Below are 19,424 nucleotides of genomic sequence, written 5' to 3' on the forward strand. Positions count from 1 at the left end.
AGCCCCAAACACCTGTTTGACAGGTGAGGTGGAATTTAAGACACAGGCACTGAACAACAAACATTATGTATGTGTACTACAATAGGAGCTACGGTTCAGCAGATGGCCAATAGGTGAATTAGAATTAGCTCCTCTATTTTATTATCATTTATTATTATATATTACTATATATTTTTAAATAGTTTATCTAAAAATGTGCATTGGGCATTTTTGGACCCATTCTAAACATTTCAAACTTTTCAAAAACTAACAGAATCTATTGTGATTCAAATGAATATTTGAATTATATTCAAACACACACAAATTTCTTAAATTTATATTTTTGCCAAACAACTAAAGAATTCAAAGTCTTAACTCAGTTAAATAAGGTAATGTTAGCAAATTCAGGAGCTTAAAATTGAGTGGGGCATAATCTCTCTTTTTTTGTTACTGTAACAGAACATAAAAAGTTTATTGATATGGCCTTCAAATTCCATAGTGCGACTAACCCTTAGGGAACTACTATTTGTGGAATTTGGGTATAGTATTAAGAATAATATCCACCATCATCTGGAAAGGCAGTTAAAATACTCTCTTTTCAGATACATATCTGTGTGAGGTCAGATTTTCTTCATATATTTCATCCGAAACATTACATAGCAATAGAATGAATGCAGGATCAAGATATGAAGCTCTAGCTGTCTTTTATTAAACCAGATAGTAAAGAAATTTTCAAAAATGTAAACAATTTTCAAAGTCTTGCACAATTCTGAAACTCCCTTCACAACTTAATTCATAAGGACTTCATTCTGCTGCTGACAACTGCGGAGAAGTCGCCCCCGAAGTTCCACCATCTCCTCCAACGAGGCTGCTATTTGCAGTGGCTTTAAGGGCAAAATGATGCCTTTAAGCCTATCACAGAAATGACGACGTTCACACAAGGAACTGGGAATATGGTTCACACTAAGCTTTTCTGGACTATTTGATTTCTTAATTGCGCATACGTAATAATTTGATTGAAATTGTCCATCAACTTTACAACATATTCTAAAGCATTGGCTGACCGAAGTGTTACCAGGAAGTGGAGATCTCGTATTCAGTCCTCAGCATGGAAGAGCATTACTCCCGTCACTCTCAGAGATGACATGCCACTGCAAAACTCTGGGCGCATGTCAAACACAAACAACTGTACAGAATTCAATTTTAAAATGCAAACATGACTCCAGTTATCAAAGGGGCTTTCGCTTGCCCCCAAGTAATAGTCCAAATCCCCACCCCTCTCATGGATAATGCAACAGAAATATTTTTGCCAAAAAGTACAATACCCTTCCATCACAAAGCTGACGTGATTAATTACACCCTCACAGAGTGTCTGTGCTCAAGTCTGGGCTCCACCCCTACACAGGCCGGTCTTAGCCCCGGGCAGTGCTTTAACCAGCGCCCAGTGACTGCGCAGCAGCACAGGGGGAAGTGCCCTGAGGGAGCTGCAGTGATGTCTCCAGGCTGCACAGAGCTCACCTTCTGGGGCGGAGGGGCAGCGAAAATGAACGCAATTAATCAATATGTAATTCACATAGTAAGTGCAATGAAGGGAAGAAAACCCACACCCAGAGCTCACTGCTTCAGAAAAGCCCCAGGTATTGCACTTCTCCTTCCCATAAAAGTATAATCCAAACGTCCAGCTGTGGGACAGTGTCATAAAAATATCAGCCAAGTTCAGCCCAGGATTTTTGCTGGGCCTGTAATGAAAGACTTAACAATAATTCATTTTACCTTCACTTAATAATCTACATGTGACTTAAAATGATTTATGAGGTCTTTTTTTTAATAAGAAACTCTAAGTAATGAATTTACATTTTAAATTAAAACATATTCTGATAATAAATTTCTGAAAATTGGTTTTAATGAAAGTGTACTTATCACACATGCACTTTTCCCCACGACGAAGCTACACTGATGAAAAGGTTATGGAACCCACCAGATGGAGCCCACTTTCCTCTCCAATTTCTAATCCTTGCTGACTTTTCATCTCAATGAAAACCATTCACTAAACCACCCAACAGCACTTACTACATTTTTAATGTCTTCATAAATATACAAAATGGGGCTTAACATTCCATATCCTATGTGAAGAAAACTCTTATAGGTTAAAAAAAATGAAAAAAAAAAAGGCATGAAGCAATTTCTAAGTGAGCCTTGTGAACTTGAATTTCATAAAGAAACTAGATACTAGAAGACCTAGTGGGAAAAAACCAACATTGCTCACACTGAGCCCAACTTTTGAGAATATTACAAAAATAAACAAATGATTATGAATAAACTTTCTTACTGTGGATAAAAAATGTTGCCTGCCATTCCAGCAAACAACGGACACTCTCAGGCCACCGAGCCATGGTGTGCCCTGAGGGAGCTCAGGGTGGAGGACCATGGACACTGGCTCTGGGTAGCGAGGGTGCGTATCTAAGGAGCAGTTTCAGTGATCACGGATTCTTGCATCTTTCTTGCCATACACAGAAAAGCACTAAAATCATTAACTTGAGATGTCTGTTTTTGTGATTAGCAGTGATCTTCTGATGTTTGCCTGTAATTTTTTTTTTCAGCAAGAACTCCTTCACACCCTGGCCCCTCCCTTGCTTCTCTGGCGCAGTCCCCCAGAGCCAGCTGAGAGGCTGCAGCCCAGGCAGTAGCGCTCAGTAAGTTCCCCGAATAAAACTTAACCCTCCACTTCTAGGATGGGCATTTTGCTTTGGTTGACATCATGGCAATTAATAGGTAAGTGAAAAAGCTTGCATCTCCAAGAACGAAATTAGAAACTATAATAAAAAAAAATCCCTGGAGTTTGTAAACTACAACTTGTTTTATAGAAAATTTCTTAACAAAACCGTTACTCAGTGGCAGCCCAGCAGGGTAAAAAAACCACTCCAGGTGCAGGCTATCAAAATACACAGGGAAAGTTATTACACAACAGCCTTTGAAGTTCCCCCAGTTCAGAGAGGGCATTTCCAGGTTTTTAAAGGTTCTACTTTTACAGTCAAAGCTAGAAGCTAGTTTACCTTTCAGGAAAATAATACGTCAAAGCAAGAAACAGAAGCACCTGTCCGTGTGTCTGCCTAGATTCTACTCATATCTCTCACCAAGATTCATTTCACCGACAAAGCCTGACTCCTTTCCACCACTTCCTTCACTGCCACCAGGACCCTACGGTGATGAATGAGGAACGTGGCTGACAATGATGAAGGAAGCACACAAATATGGGAGACCCTACTCTTCCCAGTCTCCAAACAAAGTGCCCTCCTTGCAGATAAAGCATAGGCCAAACATGTAGTGATGCTCAGCTTCTAAAAGCTGCTGATATATAAATAATTCTCATATTTATCTCCACTCAGAAAACAGAAATGGACAGAGCCCAGTACTAATTCAGCATTTCAGCAATACTGATGGAAAACCCAAGCTACAGAATAATCCAGTCTGCCTCAGCTATGTTCCCCTTGAACTTGAACTCTCATTTTTCCCCTCATCTCACCCTCAGATTCCATTAGAAGGAAGAGCTTCTGCCTTCTAACCACCTCCACTGTCTCATGCAGTAGAACCTGCTCAGAGTAATGAAGGAGGAACAAAACTTTTAAGTTCTCCCTCCTCACTGGGTGCCAGGATTGAGTTTCAAACACTTTCAAAGCCTCTAAACACAGTTGTAAGGCCTGCAGGAGGGGGCAACAACTGCTACTGACAGAGCGCTCAGCATGGGTTGTGTGTGTGTGTGTGTGTGTGTGTGTGTCCGGGTGCACGCATATGTGAGTGTATGCACGTGTGAGCCTGCGTGTGTGTGAGTGTGCACACACGCGTTTACATGAAATAACTCATTTACCGGCCCTTTTTAGTACTGAGGAAACTGAACAACAGAGATGAGGAAGGAATTTGCCCAGGTTTACCCACCTAACCAGTAGCAGAGCTGAGACTCAAATCTGTCTTAGCTTGGCTGCCGTAAGAAAAAATCAGTGACTGGGTGGTTTAAGCAACAGGAATTTAGTTCTGAAAGTTCTGGAGACTGGAACTGGGGCGGATTCTCTTCTTGGCTGGCAGACAGTTCTGGTCTCTTCCTCTTTTTACTAGAATTCTAATCCCATCATGGGGGTTCTGCCCTCTTGACCTCATCTAAACCTGATTATGTCCCAAAGGGCCCACTTCTTAGTATCATCACATTGGAGGTTAGGACTTTAACATATGAACGTGGGGGGACACAAACATTCGGTCCCTAACAAAACCCGAGCAGCTTGGCCCCAGAACTCATACCCTTATCATTGTGAGACTACACTTGAAAGTTGAGGGAAAACCCAGGGAAGCACAGACGCCAAGAAGAGAGACACTAAGAAGAAGTAATATGCTTAGACATGAGTCAAAATGAAAGCAAACAGTAATCAAAATAGTGTGGTATTGGAACAGAAACAGACATACGGATCAATGGAACAGAACAGAAGGGCCAGAGATAAGCCCACACACCTACAGTCAATTAACCTTTGACATAGGAGGCAAGATACATAAAGGAGAAAAGACAGCCTCTTTAGCAAGTGGTGTTGGGAAAGCTGGACAGCCACACGTAAATGAATGAAGTTAGAACACTCCCTCATACCATAAATAAACTCAAAATGGCTTAAAGGCTGAAATATTAGACACCGTAAAACTGTAGGTAAAGCATTCTGACATAAATCATAGCATGTTTTCTTAGGTCAGTCTCCCATGGCAATAAAAATAAAAGCAAAACTAAACAAATAGGACCTAATCAAACTTAAAGGCTTTTGCACAGCAAAGAAAACCATAAACAACGCAAAAAGACAATCTATGATGGAACCAAACTGGATAACCTAGAGGAGATGGACAAGTCTCTGGAAACATACTGTCCACCAAGACTGAATCAAGAAGAATCTGAGCACTTGAACAATCCGATCACTAGAAAGGAAATAGAAATAGCAATTAAAAACCTCCCTACAAATAAAAGTCCAGGACCAGACGGCTTCACCGGGGAATTCTACCAAACATACAAAGAAGAACTCATACCAGTCCTTCTCAAACTCTTCCAGACGATTGAAAAGGAGGGAATACTCCCAAACTCATTCTATGAAGCCACCATCACCCTGATACCAAAACCAGGCAAAGACACTACAAAAAAAGAGAATTATAGGCCAATATCACTGATGAACATAGATGCAAATATCCTTACCAAAATACTAGCAAATAGAATCCAACAACACATAAAAAAGATTATACATCATGACCAAGTGGGGTTCATCCCAGGGACACAAGGGTGGCTCAACATACACAAATCAATCAATGGAATACATCACATCAACAAGAGAAAGGACAAAAACCACATGATCATCTCAATCGATGCAGAAAAAGCATTTGATAAAATTCAACACCCATTTATGATAAAAACTCTCGCCAAAGTGGGTACAGAGAGGGAACACATATCAACATCATAAAAGCTATATATGACAAACGTACAGCCAGCATAGTACTCAACAGTGAAAAACTCAAAAGCTTCCCACTAAAATCTGGGACTAGACAAGGATGCCCACTATCACCACTGCTATTCAACATAGTCCTGGAAGTCCTAGCCACAGCAGTCAGGCAAGAGAAAGAAATAAATGGGATCCAAACTGGAAAAGAAGAGGTAAAAGTGTCACTATACGCTGATGACATGTTACTATATATAGAAAACCCTAAAAGGTCCACACAAAAGCTACTAGAGCTGATTGAAGAATTCAGCAAGGTAGCAGGTTACAAGTTTACGTTCAAAAATCAGTGGCATTTCTTTACACTAACGATAAATCAACAGAAAAAGAAAGTAAAGAAACAATCCCCTTTAAAATAGCACCCAAAGTAATAAAATATCTGGGAATAAATCTAACCAAGGAGGTGAAAGAATTATACACAGAAAACTATAAACCATTGATGAAGGAAATTAAAGAAGACTTAAAAAAATGGAAAGATATTCCATGCTCTTGGATTGGAAGAATCAATATTGTTAAAATGGTCACACTGCCCAAGGCAATCTACAGATTTAATGCAACCCCTATCCAATTACCCAGGACATATTTCACAGAACTAGAACAAATCATAACAAAATTTATATGGAACCATCAAAGACCTAGAATTTCCAAAGCATTACTGAAGAGAAAGAAAGAGGCTGGAGGAATAACTCTCACAGACTTCAGACAATACTGTAGAGCTACAGTCATCAAGACAGCATGGTATTGGTACAAAAACAGACATATAGACCAATGGAACAGAATAGAGAGCCCAGAAATGAACCCACAAACTTTTGGTCAACTCATCTTCGACAAAGGAGGCAAGAATATACAATGGAATAAGGGCAGTCTCTTCAGCAAATGGTGTTGGGAAAACTGGAGAGCAGCATGTAAAACAATGAAGCTAGAACACTCCCTTATACCATATACAAAAATCAACTCAAAATGGATTAAAGACTTAAACATAAGACAAGATACAATAAACTTCCTAGAGGAAAACATAGGCAAAACAGTATCTGACATACATTTCAAAAATTTTCTCCTTGAAGAAATAAAAGCAAGAATAAACAAATGGGACCTAATGAAACTTACAAGCTTCTGCACAGCAAAGGAAACCAGAAGTAAAACAAGAAGAAAACCTACGGAATGGGAGAAAATTTTGCAAGTGAAGCCGACAAAGGCTTGATCTCCAGAATATATAAGTAGCTCATATGACTCAATAAGAAAAAAAAAAAACAACCCAATCCAAAAATGGGCAGAAGACCTAAACAAGAAATTCTCCAAGGAAGACATACAAATGATCAAAAAGCCCATGAAAAAATGCTCAATATCACTAATTATCAGAGAAATGCAAATCAAAACTACAATGAGGTATCACCTCATACCAGTCAGAATGGCCGTCATTCAAAAATCCACAAATGACAAATGCTGGAGAGGCTGTGGAGAAAGGAGAACCCTCCTACACTGCTGGTGGGAATGCAGTTTGGTGCAGCCACTATGGAAAACAGTGTGGAGATTCCTCAAAAGACTAGGAATAGACTTACCATATGACCCAGAAATCCCACTCCTGGGCTTGTATCCAGAAGGAAATCTACTTCAGGATGACACCTGCACACCAATGTTCATAGCAGCACTATTTATAATAGCCAAAACATGGAAACAGCCTAAATGTCCATCAACAGGTGATTGGATAAAGAAGAGGTGGTATATTTATACAATGGAATACTACTCAGCCATAAAAACCGACAACATAACACCATTTGCAGCAACATGGATACTCCTGGAGAATGTCATTCTAAGTGAAGTAAGCCAGAAAGAGAAAGAAAAATACCATATGAGATCGCTCATATGTGGAATCTAAAAAACAAAAACAAAAACAAACAAACAAACAAAAACAAAGCGTAAATACAGGACAGAAATAGACTCACAGACAGAGAATACAGACTTGTGGTTGCCAGGGGGGTGGAGGGTGGGAAGGGATAGACTGGGATTTCAAAATTGGAGAATAGATAAACAAGATTACACTGTATAGCACAGGAAAATATACACAAAATGTTATGATAACTCAGAGAGAAAAAAATGTGACAATGAGTGTGTATATGTCCATGAATGACTGAAAAATTGTGCTGAACACTGGAATTTGACACAACATTGTAAAATGATTATAAATCCATAAAAAATGTTAAAAAAAAAGAAAATTCGAATTCAAAAAAAAAAAAAAGACAATCTATGAACTGGGAGAAAATATTTGCAAGTGATGCAACCGATGACAAGGGATTAATTTCCAAAATATAAAAACACCTCATACAACTCAGTAACAAAAAAAAAACAAAAGAACCCAATCAAAAAATTGGCAGAAGACCTAAATAGACACTTCTCCAAAGAAGACATCCAGATGGCCAATAGGCACGTGAAAAGATCACTAATTACTAGAGAAATGCAAATCAAAACTACAATGAAGTCTCAGCTCACACCAGTCAGAGCAGCCATCATCAAAAAGCCTACAGATGGTTCCCTGTGCTGTACAGTAGGACCTTGCTGTTTATCTAGTTTATATGTAGTAGTTAGTATATGCAAGTCCTAAACTCCCAATTTATCCCTCCCCCCTTATACATACATGTGTGTGTTTGTATAACTGAATCACTATGCTGTACAACAGAGACAAGCATATCATTACATATTGACTATACTTCAATTGAAAAAATAAATTAATTAATTACTTTAAAAAATTCTACAAATAATGAATGTGGGAGAGGGTGTGGAGAAAAGGGAATACTACTACACTGTTGGTGGGAATATAACTTGGTGCAGACCCTATGGAGAAGAGTCTGAGGTTCCTTGAAAAACATCATAGAATTACCATGTGATCCAGCAATCCCATTCCTGGGCATATATCCAGAGAAAACAATAATTCAAAAAGATACATGCACCCTAAAGTTCACAGCAGCACTGTTTACAACAGCAAAGACATGCAAGCAGCCCAAATGTCCACTGACGAATGGATAAAGAAGATGTGGTCTGTGTGTGTACACACACACACACACACACATATATACACGTGATGGAATATTACTCAGCCATAAAAGAATGAAATAATGCATAATTGCAGCAACCTGGATGGACCTAGAGATTGTCATACCAAGTGAAGTAAGTCAGACAAAGACAAATATCATAGGATATCACTTACATGTGGAGTCTAAACAATGATACAAATGAACTTACAAAACAGAAGTAGACTCACAGACATAGAAAACAAACTTATGGGTACCAAAAGGGAAAGGGGGAGAGGGATAAATTAGGAGTTTGAGATAAGCAGACAAGTTTCTATATATAAAATATATGAACAACAAAGTCCTACTGTATAGCACTGGGAACTATATTCAATATCTTATAATGAACTATAATAGAAAAGAATCCAAAAAAGATATATATTCTTTTTCACTTTGCTACATGCCAGAAACTAACAGAACACTGTAAATCAACTATACTTCAACTGAAAAAAAAATAATTAAAGCAAGCATCCCCAAGGACTGCACTAGGGTGATATTTTGGATTTCCCTATATATTCTCTGAGCAACCAGTGACCTAAAAAAGAGGCACAGAGAGTTCTATCACTGCGCACCGCCAGACTTCTACAGACAATCACAATATGGTTCAGTTCATTGATAGCCTTAGTCCAGACTGCTTTTTCTATACAAATTTGTTTATCTTTGCTTGGTTCAATCAAGAATAAGCAAATCTATTAACTAATAATTTTCTTTAAAATATGTTTCCTCACTTAATTCACAGATGTGAAAAAAAATCCACAGTGTCATTTCTCAAAGAAACAGAGTCAATAAGCAAACTAGGGAATTTTTATAAAATGACATTTAAAGTGATTAACAAAATTTGCAAAATTTATATTGTCCAAAGTTTTAAAACTCCATATTGGTGGCCAAAAGTATTATGCCCTTTTGCCAGTTCTGTTTTTGCACAGGCTGCATATTATCATTTCAGTAGATAGCACAGGTCCTCATTCTGAAACAAGCTAATTTACTACAGACAGCACTGAAGCAGGAGTCAGAGGAATGGGACCACCCATTCTGGTCCTATGAAGGGGAAGCCCCAGATTAGGCTTAATCTATAAACATCAATTTCCTTCACTGCAAGATGGAAATTAACTCCCTCCCTCTAGACCATTCGATACAACTATGAGCAATGACAGCAGCAGCACGGTGTACAGTGCAGTGATTCAGCGTGCAGCATCATCAGCTGCCCCTAGTGGAATAACTGAGGCTTTGCTAATTAGCACACTGATAGCTAAAATGGGCGTTCACTGGTGAAACTAAAGGTATACAAGACACGTGGATTAGCTAAAATCCCTTAAAGATGCGCTGGCCCACCCCATCCCTTCCACAGGCAGAGCATGAGAACCCAGTGGAGTGAGTCCCTCTGGTTGGGATCTTTAAGGAGGCTGCCTGAGGCTTTGTCCTTCAATAGTCATAGGTTCAGCCTCTGGCAGTGCTGGATTTCTAGTTGCCTGGTGCAGACTGAGGGTAACAGATTCCTATCTCTGTGATGTGTTTGCATCAGTGTGGAGCACCTGTGAGGCAAGATATTGGTAGGAGTACCTCTAAGGACACAGAGCTAGGCAACCTCAGGTTTACACGGCATGCTTTTCAAACCATTTTGTTCCTGCTGGCCAATAAATATTTAATAGAAATCTACACAAGAGAGAGAATTAGATCAGAAACCGTGTCATTTTATCTGGTAGTAGAGTTATCCTATTACTTGTGTGGCTGCAAAACTTCCACTTTACACTGTTGGCCTAGGCAATATTATTACCAGCACCCCTTTCACTCTCAGAAGTACCCAGATGGATGAAAAAACGTGTGGATACTCTACCTAGTAGTGAGACTGGGGTTGGGGTGCACGAAGCGGAGCCTTATGAAATTTGAAATTCTTTTACACCTACTATTATCTACCAAAATGGACCTAAGAGTTGTGAATACCATACTGACTCCTGAAATATGAGCCAAATGTTATATAGAAAATTCAGTTTATTTTCACAAACTACAAACCTCTAGATACTCTCATAATACCAATTTCTAGGAATTACACTAGATTACTTAAAGAGATCCTCCCATAGAGAAAAATTTTAAATGCTGGTTAAAATACATTTGTAAAATGTCCTAAAAGACAAGAGAGAAGACAAGAGAGGAATGAGCATGCTAATCAAAAGGCAAGAGAGAACCCTGAGAAATGAGCCAGCTCAGAAACTGCCTTTGTCCTTGGTGTATTGGCCTGACCCCACAAATCTGAACTTTCTGTTCATAGCTTCATGGGGCCAGGGGCTAAATATTAAAGTTCAAGGCCCGTCCAATGATTTTAGCTCCTCCGATAATAAACTTGGACTCAAACAGCTACACACTCAGGGAAATCAGCTCACGCAGTGGACGAAGAGTTGCACAGCCTGACGGGGCTTCTATGATTTAAGGAGACCCTAAGCCCACGGTACCCCCCGCCTCTAGCACAGACTAGGGCAGATCCTCTCTGAAAGGCACTTTCATCCTAGAGTTTACATTATTCTCAGCCCTTGCAGTGGGATTTTTCAGAGGCAGCACACCAGTTTCATTCCCCCACCAGAAACCTGTAACACCAGGCGTATTCACAGCTGCCTTCCAGCGGCTCGCTGTAACCTTTTCACACCGCCTCCCGCCCCGCACGGTAAAGCCAACCTCTCTGCCCTTTGCACGTGACACTGAGGACTCTTCATGTGCCACTGTGGGAAACAATCTGTGTTCACCATCGAGTCTGAGCGGGACGTGGATACAGCGGCAAGACCACAACTAGACCTTTGGCACCTATGACCCAAACCTGCCACACGAATTACCCTAACACGGGACTTTAGAATAGAAGCATTACAAAGTAGACTCAACCCTGAGCTCTCCTAGACTTCTGACAGGGAAGGAGAGAGAGAAAATAACTCCTGCAGTTTTTACAACCTTACACATTGGTTTTGAGACAGGAGCGCTGGCTGCAGGAAAAGCACAACCCGGGGGAAGCAGGGCCTCTGAATGAGAAGAGCAGGACCGGCTGGTGACGTGGGCGGAGCGCAAGCTCAGTCTGTTGTATTAACGAGCTGTGCGGCCTTGACAGAGACACATAACCCTGACAGAACTTAGTTTGCTCTTGTATGAGAGGACCTTGGAGGTCAGGATACATTCTTCAGCCGCTTCCACATCCAAACCCAAAGATGTTTGTGCTTCTGTGGCTTTCTCAGTGGAGGCATACCCTGATAGAAGTCAGTTTTCTTCTGGAGGCCACAAGTGACTCACTCGTGGGCACCACGGATCCGGACAACACACAGGCAGGACAGGGCTGCAGGCACTGAAAGGCACACACTCGCTTCTTCAGATTTCTAAGGTGGCTGTGTTTTAGAAAACCTTGTGCAGGGACTCACAGTGACTCAAGCAATCACCTCACATCCGAATAGGATGAAGTTTATGTATAATTCTGCCGTCCACGCTGTGGTCCCGTGAGCGCCGCATGCTCAGCCAGCAGATTTTCAATGAACTCACACTGGCCTCACCACACACGGATGTGAAGTGAGCTCCTTTGCTCATAAGACCCTCAGTACTAACTCAGCCCAGGCAGTATCTGACTGAAGCAAAGGACCATATTATTATTTTCAGATTTCATTCCATGACTTAACTGGGCCACATCTGCCGGCTTCAGAAATGCCGAGCACTCCGTGGCGGCAGCCTCGGCGACCTGTTCCGTGACTACCACCGCCGATGCTTCAGTGAGAAAGTCCCATCATCGCAGCAGTTTAATAAAAAGTTAAACTGTGACTGAGTTACTCACCAATCGACAGGGCGTACCAAGCGTGCGCTACTTACGAATTTTTCTACCCATTATTTTAAGCCTACCAAATAGAATCCACACTCATAAACAGGTAAGCTAGGAAGTCAGTTAAATCTTTTCATGATTTATAAACCACATGTCATTAATAAGTACATTCTACTGGATAATTTAATCTGCTTTAAATCTGTTCTAAGGCTCTGAATAGCTTACAGGACATTTTGAATATAAATTTACTCCCTCTGTTCACCTTCAGGCAAAATCTTTCAGCACACATGTGACAGGCCAATGTGGCACAGGGATGCCTGTAAATAACAGAGTCCAAGCATTTAAGTGCTGGCATGAGCTGAGAGCCATTTTAAAAATGTTAAAAATCACCCTAATTCCAAATACAGAAAGTATTTTATAAATCTGCTTAAAGATATAAATTAAAACACCACCATAAAAAATAACAGAAGGTCATGATAGCTCTGCTTCCATGGGTCTGGGTCACCAACAATAATATGAGTGGGCAGGAATAATCTGAAACTATCTTTGACAGTTACTAAAAAAATGATTCAGGCCCCACGTAGGCAGAAAAGCCAGGAGGGTTACACAGAGCTATCCCAAAGAATTCAAAGAAGAGGGACCAGTTGTCCACCATAAAGTTATACATAACACGACTACTTAGTGACTCAGCATCTCACAGTAGCTCAGACAGGAGGACCAGGAGAATATGCCCCATCACTCACTCGGCGCTTCAGAGACATCTGAGACACACGGTCATTCAGCCTCTTGAACGGTTTTGAGTTTGCATTTAATCACCATACATGGCAATCCAGTCTACTCCTCAACATCTCTATCATCAGAACATTGTTAAGCAACAGCTGAAACAAGCTTTCCTGTAACTCCTACATTGGTTTTAGCTGATCTATTAGGAAATTTTAGGTTTACTTCCTCTCCTTTACGTTAGCTCATCCAACACTGAGACTCAAGCCTCAGCATACTTCCCGCCCCCGTGGCCCCTCCTCTCCAGGCACTGTCAGTGGCTGAGATGTGCCCCACGTCGGGCTCTCACCAGTGTTCATCAGCCACTCTTGGAACGTGACATGGAGAAGTCTAACCTGCACAGAGCACAGCGGGACTAGCAATTCTTATGAAGTAAAAATTAAACACTTACTAATGCAGGCTAAACATGTCATATGAGAATTAGGCTCTTAGCAAGATATAGAAATGACATAAAAGCCAAATTACTCCAAACCCTTCCAGAAACAAGCATGGCAGAAAGTTTGCTAGCACTTATAGGGAACACACTAATTTGAATATGACCAGAAAGTCTAAGTTTGAAATAATTTTACCACTAAGCACCATATCCTTCAGCCCAAATTTCAGTATTCCAAAGCTGAATTTTCAGTTTTACTCACCGTGTTGGATATCTTTCATATCTAAGTGAAGGCTAGACATCAGGATTCCGACTGCTTGTGATCTCTTGTTGCTTAGTAACTTGACAACCTGCTCAAGAAAGAAAGGAAAAGGGAGAGATGTTATCTGAACTCAGTGATATGCTTAACATCATGTTATGCTTTATCCTAAAAGATGCACAAATAAATTAAAACCATTAACGTATCAAAACTGATGTGAAAGAAATTTGGGGTTTTATATTTCACATCTTAAAAATCCACGGTCTCTGCCCTGGTTTTCACCATGGGCCTCAGTGTCGGGCTCTTTACCAGCCTTTTAATAGCCTGATCGGCCAACATTAAAATTTGTAATCATTTAGGAAATTAGTTTGGTCTCTGTAAAATAACAACTACACATCTGGCCTTTGCAGCCTGAGATTTAAAAAGTGTTCCTTTTTTCTAATGCAGAACCTTGAAACACTGGTCAACAAGTAAAGGGAAAAATTAAACAGCACACACACAGAGAATCTGTTAGATCAGGTTAGTTTGAGCACAAAATAGAAAACGTGCTTTTATTCGGGTGTTTGAGAAAGCTATTTCACTGGCAGTTGCTCTCATTTTGCACTTGGCCCACATTTCATGAGGAACTTTCCAACTAATTAATGGTGATACGATCATCAAACCCAAAGGGCTGTGTTAGCTCACTCTCAAATCTGGCTTTCCAGAGAGTCCAGAGGTGTCAGGCCACATAATCCACGAGAAGCTCCCTAACACAGACGTGGGCATGTTTAAACTGTGTTTCCCAGACAATAACACACCACTGATAAGTCCTGCTTATGAATCTATTACCCGAGATACTGATCTTGTGCAGGGAAGCAAGTTCTACTTATTCTGAGTATTTTGTTATAAATTTGCTTAGACAAACTCTAGAAGAAAAGAAGAAAGCTTATTGTCAAATTCCAGAAGTGATAGCCACTCTAAGTTGAGTCAATTAGGAAACTAATAAAATAATCATGCTCTGATGTCACACGAAGTCACAGAGTAAAACAACATTCTTAACAGGACTCACAGCATCCTTGGTTCGCTCTCAGGGATGTGCGGAGGCTGTGCCCGCTGCTAGGCAGGGCTGGGCTCTGGCACGGCCGGCTGCACGGCCCAGGGAGGACTGGTCCTGGTGCTGCCGTGGTGGGCAGGCGAGGTTACCAGGGTGGATGGCTGGGCTAGGCTCACTGGGGCTAGTGTCAGTCTGTAGGTGGGTGAAGCCACGTCCTGGGTTCTCTAACTTCCACACCCAGGCACCCCATATCTGGTGTCGACACACTGGTGGGCAGGTCTGGGTTCTGAGCTGGCTGCAGGGCCCTGGGTGTCCTAGTAGAGTGACAGTAGTGGCCCATTGGTGAGCAGGGCTGAGTCATGCCCCTCTGCTGGGCAGGGCCAGGTCCTGGGCAACTAGGGGGCTAGAGGGGACTAGGGCAGCTGGCCTGCTGGTAGGTGGGTCTGTGTCTCTGCCCGGTTAGCTGCTCTGCCGGGGGCATCCCAGGACTGATGCTGACTGCTGGTTGTGGGGACCAGGTCCTGGCACTAATAAGCTAGAGAGAGGATTCCAAAATGGCGCCTGCCAGCACCAGTGTCCACGTGGAGCATGAGCTTGCCAAAACGGTTCCCCAAAATGGCTGCAACCATTGTCCTTGTCCCCAGAGTGAGTCCCAGTTGCTCCTGCCTCTCTGGGTGACTTTCCAAGAACAGTAAGTAGGTCTGTCCCAGGCTCCTTTCAAATGACTGATTCTGCCCTGTAAGAGCAGAATCTCTATTTAGCGCAGCCCTTGGGCCCTCCCAAAGGCAAGCCCCGCCGGCCTTCAAAGCCAGACATGCTGGGGGCTCATCTTCCCAGGGCAGGCTGGGGAGCCTGATGTGGGGCTCAGACCCCTTGCTCCTTGGGGAGGATCTCCACAGCCGTGATTATCTTTCTGTTTGTGGTTCACCTGCCCATGGGGATGGGTCTTGACTAAGCCTCGTATCTGCCCCCCACCCTTCTTCTGTGGTTCCTTCCTTGTATCTCTAGTTGCAGAAGACCTTTTCTGCTAGTCTTCAGGTTGTTCTCACGGACAGCTCGTCTGTAAACAGATGCAGTTTTGGTGTGCCCAGGGCAGGAGCGGAGGTCGGGGTCTTGCTACTACATCATCTCAGTCAACCAAAGTCGATTTTTTTTTTCTTTAAATGTGACCTATATGAGATGATAGGTGTTCACTAAACTTACTGTGGTAACATTTTTTGATGTATGTGAATCAAATGATTATGAGGTACACCTTAAATTTATACAGTGCTATGTCAATTATATCTCAGTAAAACTGGAAGAAAAAAATGTGAAATCTACAAAATTAGGGCATATAACCAGAAGAAAAAAGGATTATTCTGAATCTCTCCATATTCACATCAGATTCAGCTAATATTCTTAATCAAGTTTTTATCTTACACATCCCTTTGAAGGACTGTGTAGGATTATGAACATGGAACCTGTAAACTAAAGGGTTATTTCTCAAACTTCAATATGCACATGAGTTACGTGGGATCTTTTTAAAATGCAGGCTCTGATTCCTGGGTCTAAGTGGGGCTGAGGTTCTTTCAAGTTCCCAGGTGATGCCAGTGCTTCTGGGCCATAGATCACAAGGGTCTAAGGTTCTTCTGCTTGATTTTTACACTTTCTGGAAAACCTCCTCCAACATCCCAAAACCTCAAATTCCTTATCTAAAAAAATACCAACAGCATCAATGTCAAAGAGCTGCAGGAGACATTTAGCATGAAAATGCACGTGCGCCTTAGCGACGTCCCAGCAAAGAGTGTATTTACTATGGTAAGTGATAGCTGTAGAATTTACATATTTAAGAAGGCATTTTAAATGTTTTGTCAAAAATAAAATATTTGGCAACTTTTTTGTTTACTGAATTTAATTCCATAAGAGGATTAATATTATCTTCCTTTCCTCACCTGTAATCTCCTTAAAAAAGAAAACCAGGCCCTAATTAGTTTTGAGGAGTTTCCAATAACTGCAAATGGTTTCTCCATGTAAATTCACTTTCCCGGCATTCTACACGACCAATGATACATCTGTGTGGAGAAGGCACAACCTTAAGTGTTGGAAGAGAGTAAAACCAAAATGCTCATACATGTGGCCACAGTCAGCAATTTTAGGACCCTAATACAATTACTATAATTATGCTGCATAACTAGAAATGTGCTTAAAATGAATATTAATGAATTTTTGGTCTGAAGACTTATACACGGAAAACTATAAAACACTGATTAAGGAAATTAAAGAAGACTTAAAAAAAAAGGAAAGATATCCCATGCTCCTGGATTGAAAGAATGAATTTTTGGTCTGAACAGTTACTTCTTCATATAGTATATAACCTGAGCCAACTCTGGGAACTCGTAGTAGAAGTGTGATGGCAGAGGCAGCAAGGGTATGGGAATATATTCATAAATATTTTTATAGATCATTTAATATTAATTTCTTTTCTCTGTTGTCTTCAACCCTCATTACCTGGCTGAATGTGCATAGAAATTTCTAATAATTGGAGTCCCAGGACAGTATATGGTAATTAAATTGACAGGTACTCCAGAAGCTTAAGGTTGAAGACAACTTACATGAGAAATACTGAAAATCAGTGATTTTCACTAACTTTTTTTGCTTTTTTCAGCTTCAACCACCATCCTGTGAAAATGCACAATAAAATGACCAAAAGACAAGTCTTAGTGTCCCCTCATCCTTGTCTTCCCACTGCCTCTCCCCGCCCCTTCTATCCCGGGAAAAGGCTGCGGGGAGCGCACGGCTATGTTTGAACAGGGCCACATCCCCCAGTAGTTCAGGCGTGTTCCACCCAAGCATGCAGAGTGAAGGCGGGAAGCCGGCCAGCTCAGGGGAAGGTATGCTTTCCCCTAATTCCACCAAAGACCCCTTGAGGGTTAGCAGCAACTCTGGGTCAGAATTCCAGCTGCAGCACTGTCGTAGCCTTGAGCATCTTACTTAATCACTTAGATACTTGCATCCTGATCTGTAAAATGGAGGACACACCTCACCAAGTAGCTGACAGAAGGATTACTGCAGACGCAGATCAGTGTCACCTACTCAAACTGTGGATCACAGGCTGCTGCCTGTCCTGTGTGTCACTGTCCACTAAGGGATAAATATGTACAGAAACTGGGAGAAAATATCACAAAACCCCACAGAGACATGCAATCTAGATTCAAAACATAAAAATTATTCCATCAAATTGCTATAAAATTTCTAATTTCCTTTTTCTAGTAACTCATACATACCGTGTTTTCCCAAAGTGTTACAGCATAATGAACTGGGGACTTAACACCTGGCCCTTCACCAAGACAGTCTGAGAGCCACTCGGGCAAAGCACTTCCCCAGGTACAAAGGGCAGCACCAAGACACTACGGACTCAGTCTTCTCTCGTGCCAAAATTAATATGGTGAAACCTCATGCCCAGTGGGATGGTGCCTCTGAGAGGTGATTGGGTCATAAGGACGGAACTCTCATGAGAGAACTGATGCCCTTAGAAGACAGACCCAGAGAGACCCCCACCCCTCCCACCACGTGAGGACACAACAAAATGACCACGTCTGTGAACCAGGCCGAGGGTCCTCAGCAGACACTGGATATGCTAGTGCTTGATCATGGGCTTCTCGGCCTCTAGAATCATAAAAAATGAATTTCTGTTGTTCATAAGCCACCAAGTCCATGGCATTGTGTTACAGCAGCCTGAACAGACCTGGGAAGCAAGACCAGAATGATAATGACAGCTTTGACACCAAATCTACTCATAAACTCCCAGGCCTTTCCCTGCAGCCTCAGTGCTAGTGACAAAAGCAGAACTGGCAAGACAGCAGGGTCCCAGCGGTCCCCAGATGGAAGGTCATTATACTTTGCCACCTCTGGCCTAGTGGAGGTGGCAGATTATAGGTGGAGCCTCAGATTCAATGTTAAAGCCATTTTATATCATAAATTATTCCTCTAAACAAAGAAAAAATTATTGTGAGGAAACTAAGACAGGTCATGTAGAACAACACATTCAGAAAGAATTTAGCAGCTTTTCATCTTAAACCAAATTAAAAGCAGTAAGTTGATTATCTTAGGTGAACTATTTCCTTTTACCTCTGAATAAGTGACAAAGAAGAAAGAATTAAAGGGTAGAAGTCATTCTTAAAAGAAACAATTACTACTTACTCCTTCAGAAATGTATGTACCTTTTTTTTTCAGACTTGATCATTGATTACAGCAATAATAAGGTGATTCCCAGGCACCGCCATGAAATAAAATAAAGCCTGTGCAGTATTTTGTGTTTTTAAAGGAGCATCCAAGTCTAGTGCGGCAGGATAATGATAATGCCTCCCCCCACTGGGGCCACTTTTCCTCTCGTGACGGCCCCAAAGCATCACCACAGAGTGGACAGTGAAGCCCCTGTCAACTGGAGTACTGACAGAAAATTTAAAGAGAAAAATTTTGCTCTTCACAAATTAGTAATTTTAAGTATAATCAAGAAATCTCAGGTCACAATGAAAGTCAAGTCCTTTGGGAAAGAAAGATAGGCCCGTAGCTCCTATTCACTTGCTTTATTGCCTCACAGTCAAAAACTAAAACAGTGTAACACTAATTTACTAATCATGCCTATTGGAATTATTGGCCAGTGTA

At 41.3% G+C, this 19,424-nt stretch overlaps 1 protein-coding gene across 1 annotated transcript in view; it reads right to left on the minus strand.

Moving 5' to 3' along the window:
- Window positions 1-19,424, minus strand: part of FMN2 (formin 2) — a 281,809-nt gene that overhangs the window by 129,218 nt on the left and 133,167 nt on the right. The window contains exon 5 of the mRNA XM_072970983.1: window positions 13,751-13,838. Coding sequence (XP_072827084.1) covers window positions 13,751-13,838 — 88 coding nt within the window. The remainder of the gene's footprint in view (window positions 1-13,750; window positions 13,839-19,424) is intronic.

Source organism: Vicugna pacos, chromosome 11 (assembly GCF_048564905.1).
Source record: "Vicugna pacos chromosome 11, VicPac4, whole genome shotgun sequence".
NCBI lineage: Eukaryota > Metazoa > Chordata > Mammalia > Artiodactyla > Camelidae > Vicugna > Vicugna pacos.